The following is a 7,425-nucleotide window of genomic DNA, read 5'->3' on the forward strand; positions in this document are numbered from 1 at the left end:
CTCTGGTCGTATTTCCTGCTCATTTTTCAGCAAGTCGCAAATTGTCTGTCGTGCGATGGTTCGCTGTCGAATCACGTGCCTCAGAAGCGCAATATGGCCAGTTAGTTTCTGGAAAAAGTCCGGATTTATTTTGACAAACCTCTAGTTAGTAGCTAGGTTTATTGGAAATGTCTTATCTTGTTTACTTCATTAACGATTGTCAAGATATCCAATTAGCAGGTTTGCTAGAAGTGTTACTTCTCAGTTTTTTTTAATAAGCACTTCTGCTGAGAGGAGCATTGGATGTGAAGACAAATAATTTTAACAGAATGAGTTTTACGAGTTGTTTTCTGTGAGAAGATTGTATTAGAGGAGTGTCGTAGCAAACGTCACGAACGAGTGACATGCTGGGAGCGTTGCAGATTTTGAGGTTACATTGTCGCGGACGAAAAAGGTTTGACAAGGGTAAATCTAAAAATAAATGTTTAATCGACAAACTTGTGCCAGAAACAAAACAAAACAGATAGCGCGAGAGAGTCAGCAAGGCCACGCTGAGCTCATTATCTACAACCCTCGGTTTCTCGAACATTTGCCCTAGAACGTTCGAGTGTCAAACATTTGAGGTAAAAGTAAATGCAAATCTTTAGAAGTATGGAGTAGCGTTCCCTCTCTGCCATGCATGCGGCAGCATATAAAGTTCCAGCACCAGCGGGGCTCGAGCCTTAGTCGGTGCAGTTGCAGTCAGATACTACTGGCGACTCCCCCGAAGTCGACGGCACCTGGCGGCAAGGACCGAAAGCCATGGCGGCAGGTTTACTTGCCAGCCTTCTCGAGCGAATCGGATATTCACAGCGCCTGGTGGTCTAAGGATGGAAGCCGTGAAAGTCGGTTAAAAAGCACATGATAAAAATCGCCAATAGCCACTGAGCTACTTACTAGCACAGCTTGTCTGGAAGGGTAAATGATTTTATTTGAAGGCAAACATTCGGTCAAGAGCGGCAGGTTTTTGATAAAATAAATACATAAAATAAAGATAAATAAGGAATAAAATCAAATAAAAATAAATAAACAATCAAATAAAAACAATTCAACTAAAAATTTAGAAAATAAAGCGAAAAAGTCAATTAGCACGAACCACGCACAGAATGTGGTTTGGGTGGGACGCGTTCTGTGTTCCCTGGTCTTTGTCAGCATAATTAAGCCTCTACTCTTTTTTGGTCTGCTCCAATATGCACAAAAAAAAAACGAGTAATGCCCAAAATTTTTAGGATGGAAATAAATTAAGGGGGTATGGGAAGGTCAGCTGTTGAAACCATTGACTCGCTGAAATTTGCAGGGTCGCACCACGAGGAGCGGCAACATGCACTTTCAGCCTCGTAGGACAATCCTACATTATCATACGCTTACTGGGCTCTAGGGAGAAGGGCCTTCAACTAGGAAACCTATTAGAGAAAAATAAGAATTGCAATCCACAGATTTTTTTTTTTTAAGTTAAATTCCAATAATGCAGGAACAACCAAATTATTGTTTTCCTCTTGCAACATTGCCTGCCAAAAAGTGAAACAGAAAAATGCCTTTAACTTTAGGTTTTTTTTTATATTTTGACGGGTCCCAACTAGTCTATATCTACCTCGAGCATTGGTAGCACCGTCCTCCTTGAGGCTTCATTGTTCCCCTGGCAATAGCTTCCAGCTTGCCGCTTTTCTGGGCAAGCTAACTTTGGTAGCAGGCATTCCTCGACAGATAAACCACCTTCAGAGAGGCAAACGGTGCTAACGAAGACTGCCAAAGTAGCAATGCCATCTTAAAGGGAAACTGAAGCGGTTCTCTATTTGAGAAAAAAAATTTCAATGGCCTTTATTCTACCTCCAGGATCGGGAATATCAAGATTATTTTTCAATTTGGTGCACGGAGGCTTCAGAAATTAATTTTTAAAGTACCGCCGAAGCCCCTCCTTCCCGGGGCGTGACGTCACACTAGGAGCGTTCGGAATATCTGCTCTCGCGCATCTTCAGCGCCTGTCAAAGCTATGCACGCGCACTCTTGCTATTTTCAGAAAGGTCAGAAAGAGACGTCACGACTGGTGTCAGTGCGGGGAAATATACCTGGCAAGCTTGCCGTTGCACGCGCTGAACACACGAGCGACACGCGCTTGGCGGCCCGAAGATCCTAGTATGACGTCACGACTGGTCGAATGTTTTTTCGCTTTTCCTCGCTTTTAGTTGCATCTTCAGGGAAAACAAAAGTGATATTCAGATTCACGGGATAAAAATACGCCAGAATTCACCTCTAACTCGTTTTTTTCAAGAAGTGTTTCAGCTTCCCTTTAAGTGGAAGGTGCTGTCATCACTTATAAGGGCATCTTGTAAGCTGTGCTTTGGGTGTCAAAAAATTAGATAGTTCGTAAAATATTTGTCACTCTTTTCTGTTTGAATGTTCAGGGTCCTCCAGTGCTCTGGTACCCTTTGACGTGAAAAGCTTATCTAGCCAGAGACTAGACTAAATGGCGCTTTCAATGAGGGTAAAAGGTTCCAGCCATGTTGAGCAAGCATTAAGTACTACCATAGTCCCTATTCAATAAAGCAAGACCTTGCTGCCTTCTCACTCAGCAGGCCGCCGGTTTGCTGCAAAGGATTTCTTGTGAAAGAAATCTTACATATTTATGAACAAAACTTTCGAAACCAAGCTGGGTTTCGCAACCCAAATTAAATTTTTTTTTTAAAGCACATTTTTTCGGCCAAATTGTAGAATTCTGAGGTTCAAATGAAATGAATGAAGAGCACCCGTCTTTGCCCTATACAAAATTGAAAAGAGTTTGGCAACTCTGTAACTCTTGTCACACGGTGAAAAAGGATTTGGTTTGGTTTTTGTACTATGAAGGAAATTTACCTCAAAGTTGCAAACAAAAGCCAATCTGATTTTCTTTATTTATACATAGAGTGTTGTGGACATTGCCGCCATCTAGGAGTAGCAAGCAGAATGTGGCACGAATTGCGGGCATAAACTTCTGTTTCTGCCACCGAGCGGTGCCACTTAGCTGGAACGTTGTCCGGAATGCACTCTTTTTCTTCTTTGGTCCACAATTGCACCGACCCCTTCTGGATCGTTGGAAGTGATGGGGAGGGGGGTGAAATTGGATGGTTACAATGACAAAAGTCAACTTTCGAGCAACTTTGAAGCTCTTAAACGGAAAATAATCAGCCTCACTCACTCGGTGCACATGGTTTGGTCTGTTTAGCTTCGTAAAACAACCAGCACCAAAAATTAAAAGAAAAAAAAAAGAAAAACAGATTTATTGTTTGGTTTGATTGACGGTTGAGGGCTTGGGGGACCCTAAGAAGGCCTTCAGGAACCCCGATTTGACAACCGCTGTCCCGGTTTGTCAGTTGTCATCAGTAACCGGCGTTGCCGAAGACGTCCGCAGCACTCGTTGCTTCCACCCATCGGCTTGCTCTCTGCTGTTTCTCTCTCTGCTCGTCTTCACTCTCTCTCCTCTCTGCTTTGCAGCACAGTCTCTCGCAACGCACTACCCACCTCGGCACGAACTTGCACTTGCACCAGCCTTCGTAGTTTTTTGTTTTTTTTAAAGAGAGCAGATGGCTGACCTTGTTTTCTCACTTTCACCCCTACCAGGAAGAGGCTGCCGAGGGAGGAATGGTTCCTCAGCTTGCGCAGTCTCTTAAAGATCTTCGCCCACCACACCGCGACCTACCTCAGCATTGCGGTGAAAAGCAGCCCGGAGAAGGTCGGCGAAGCCAGCGTCGTGTGAAAGATGGATGTCGGACGCCTCATACTATGGTGCCTAGAACGCGTGTCCAACCGGTGCATTTAGCATTCTATGCAGGGCGCAAGTTTGTCCGCCTCTTGCAGACAAACTTGCGCTCCGCATCCCCCGCGGAAGAAACGGACAACTTGCTCTCCGGAGTCCGCCCACGCATAGAAAGCAGTCCGTGGCGACAAATGATGTCGCAAAGACGGGAACGACCGCCGAGGTTTCCGCGAACCGTCAAGCCAAAGAGCAACCCGCGGAAAACGGGCGTCCGCCGCTGCAACGTCCCCGGGGTCGCGGTCGGCGACGACGCGACACTTCCACGACGTCGTTGGGCGGAAACGGAGGGACCCCTTTTTTTTGGACGCAATAAATGCGCCGGTCTGGGACGCGTCCCAGGCACCACGCTTATACCCTTCCCTCGGTATAGTGACCGACAGCTTGAGAAACGCGGGGCGCGGCACGAATCACAAATGTCACGTTGCCGCTCCGTAGCCGGTCGTACGGTCGCCGTCGAGGTGAGAACAGGCAAGCATCTCCTTTGAACTCCCGGCCTCCAGCGCGGGCTCGTTGCCTTTCGCCGTGCCTTTGTTTGCACGTGCACACTCGTAGCTCATGAGATCCGAAAGCATCGTCTGTGTCGGGGAGCTTGCGGCGGAGACGGGACGGCTGAAGCTCCTCTCTGGTGTCCTCTTCGTGTCGGCGATCACGGATTGCGGTGTTGCCAATAAGAACGGCGCAGAATGAATTGCGAAGCAAGAAGCGCCAACGTAACGAGCCACATCCGGCGTTTCCTAAGCTGGCGGTGACTACATCTACCTTGTCGCATTGTTCTCGTACCCCGAACGGGACAAAAATTATATTTTGGTTTCTGGACCCTTAGGAGGCTGGGATGGAGGTTCCAGTGTCAAAAGAATGCCTCTTGATTGGTTGTATTACTTTTGTATTTAAGAGAGGCACTTCTTTTCTTTTAATTGGTATTTTTACACTCGCTGCCCTCATGTACTGCCTTCTCCAACTTTATAAGTTTGTGACGAGAAGTGCTTCCGGATCGAATTGGTTGTGAATCATTTAAAGGGTGCAGCCATAGCCTCCAGTCATCATTACTTTGTGTGTCTTGTCTGGAAAGCTTTCTCGAATTTTCTAGTAATATTTTTTTTATAGCCTAATGGCACTTTTGTTGTTTGGAATTCCTTTGGAATGTGATGGCTTGGGCATTACTACACCCACAGAAAGCTTGCAAGTGGCTGCAAATAAAGCTTTCTGGTCGGAGAGCTAGGTACATTATGTGTGCTGTTAGTTTTGTCAGCGAGAACTTTTGGCGGAATGTAATGCAACGGCTGCGTGTGTCGGGCGCTGAAGCATACCGTGCTGCACAATTGTTTGTTCGGCACTTTGGCTTTTAAAAATCGGTTCCTTCTCATGGGCATTCGTGCAAATAAGGCACCCATTAAGGCTGTGTTTTCTTATGCTCTGCTCGTGGCTAAGCATGCCACTGAGTTTTCATTTCAGTCAATCGTGCTATACTAAAGCAGCTCGCAAGCAAAGCAGAATGGAACCAGTAAGTTCGAACTTCAACCTTTAATATTTGTGTAAATCTAGCATCTAATGTAGTTGTGGGAGTGCTTTGAGGCATTTATTTCAGCATCTTGACATGGCATGTCCTTGCCAGTGTAGACAGCTAATGATTTGTCGTGGTATGCCTGAACTGTCTATTTCTGTCTTTCTTTGAAGTTTGTCTGAAAGGTTGATGGCTTCTCTGAATGAATTTTGGTTGCCATGCATGTTCAATTTGTTCATCAATCTGCATTGAGATAATTCCTTTTGTGTTTTAGGTTAACTTGAACTTGCCACTTTTGGGTTTTTAGTCCAAGGAGTCATGAAACAGTTTTTCTACTTTTGCTAAGAATTATTTCCCAACTTTAATAACTGAATAGACTTGCCTTAGTATTTTTCTTTCTAGGCAATGGCAGTCGCCCATTGCCTAGAGGTTGGTCACGAGCCACTGGCCGAGTGTCTGCCGAGGCATTGATTGTGACGATCCAAAGTCGAGTGCTCACATGCATTTCTCGTGTCCAATCGACTGTCGTCAGGTGGGTGGTTTTGGTCCCACAATTATGATATCGAGCTTTGCGAAGGCAAGACTGAAAGAAATAGTCCCCTTTTATCTTCGCAATTTCACCGCGACAAAGAAACTTCTGATTTGGCGGCGGTTCGAGTACGCCTTTGCAAAGTCATGAACATTCCAACTTGATATTGTTTCATGACCCCTTTAATGTTGTACCTATTCCACAACCTTGCGCTAAGGCTTTTGTCTTTCGTTACTTGCATCTACAATATTTTGTCTGCCCATGTGCACACGTCTCTTCTATCCACCGAAAGTGGCCATTCCGATTATTCAGGCATCGTGGGAAATTGCTGTATGATCATTCGCTTCTTCCTTTGATTTTTTTTTTGACATTCTCACTGTGTATGCTGAACTACCACAAGCAGTGTTGAAGGCTTATCAGTGAGATGAGCTGCCTGTATCACAGTTCCTGGATACACAAAACGTTAAGGGACCAGATTTTCAGAGTAATTCAGATACGTTAAAATACATTCCAAACACATCTGTGGCAGTCATGTTAGCTCTCCTTTTGTTGCGATGCCAAGTGACTGTGTGTTTTACCTGTGTTTTGCTGCAACTTGTTTTTGGACTGTGCCATGATTTTGCGTGGCATTTTCCTCCAGAATGATGGAGGTTATATTTTGCAAGCAGTTTTAATTCTGTTTGTAGGTTGTGTTCTGTGAGTGATACAAGTTGCAAAATGAAATGTATGGCTGCTACACAGCTGGAATAACCTGTTTCTTTAAATGTTCTAAGGAACTGTGCTTTTTAGTCGTAAGCTTGAAAAGTGACGGCATCTTCTGCTTTTAACATCGACTCCTGATCACTTGTACTGCCTTAAAGTGTACCAATATTGTGATCATTAATTAATAGCCACTAAATTTAAAGTTCCGAGTTAATTTAGCATGATTTGTAATTACTATTTCATTTTGAACCAGCCACATGGCACTGGATTTTTCACAGGAATATCTTTAGAAATTCACTCATAACATGTTGTAGCTGCTTTATTCTTATGTTCTTGAATGTTCACTTTGCCATTCTCTTTTTTTTTTTTTCTGAGATCCTAGTCAAGATAAAAATTTTCCAAATGAGAAATTTCCTTTCTGTAGAGGCTGCGATAGAAACTATACTTGGATGAGCAATAAATGGTGCAGTGATATGCTATTACTGTAATAATACAGGGTATCCTTTTTTTTTTACTTTTTCGTGCACAGACTCTTAATTTACCCTGTGGCATATCTTACATTTTTTGGGATGTTCAAGCTGGGTGCAACATACATACTATATATTGATTTATTTCACTACAAACAGCCTTACCTGTTATGTAGTAATAAGCCATATTTCTAAATGTGCCATTTGTGACTCGTAAGAAAGCCCAGAAATGTGGTCACTTGATGGTGACCGTAAAATATGCCCAGTTTTTCAACTGGTGCAGATATTTAGCATCGCACATAGGTAACAGACATTGACCCCTGGGTATTCACAAAATGTGCAATGTGGCCACTGAATGCAGCTAGTCTTATAAATGACTCTTCTAGTGTCATAAATGACTTTTCTAGTGTCACCAGAA

The 7,425-nt window shown here is 43.9% G+C and overlaps 1 protein-coding gene across 1 annotated transcript in view; it reads left to right on the forward strand.

The window, feature by feature from the left end:
* The window catches only part of LOC8041825 (ATP-dependent 6-phosphofructokinase), a 48,640-nt gene extending 41,607 nt beyond the window's left edge, over positions 1–7,033 (forward strand). Inside the window, exon 19 of the mRNA XM_029981145.3 lies at positions 3,613–7,033. Within this exon, the coding sequence (XP_029837005.2) occupies positions 3,613–3,748 (136 nt within the window). The 3' untranslated portion in view covers positions 3,749–7,033. The remainder of the gene's footprint in view (positions 1–3,612) is intronic.
* The last annotated feature ends 392 nt before the right edge of the window (positions 7,034–7,425 follow it).

The sequence above is a fragment of the Ixodes scapularis genome, unplaced genomic scaffold (genome assembly GCF_016920785.2).
Source record: "Ixodes scapularis isolate PalLabHiFi unplaced genomic scaffold, ASM1692078v2 PGA_scaffold7__128_contigs__length_106722199, whole genome shotgun sequence".
In the NCBI taxonomy this organism is placed as follows: domain Eukaryota; kingdom Metazoa; phylum Arthropoda; class Arachnida; order Ixodida; family Ixodidae; genus Ixodes; species Ixodes scapularis.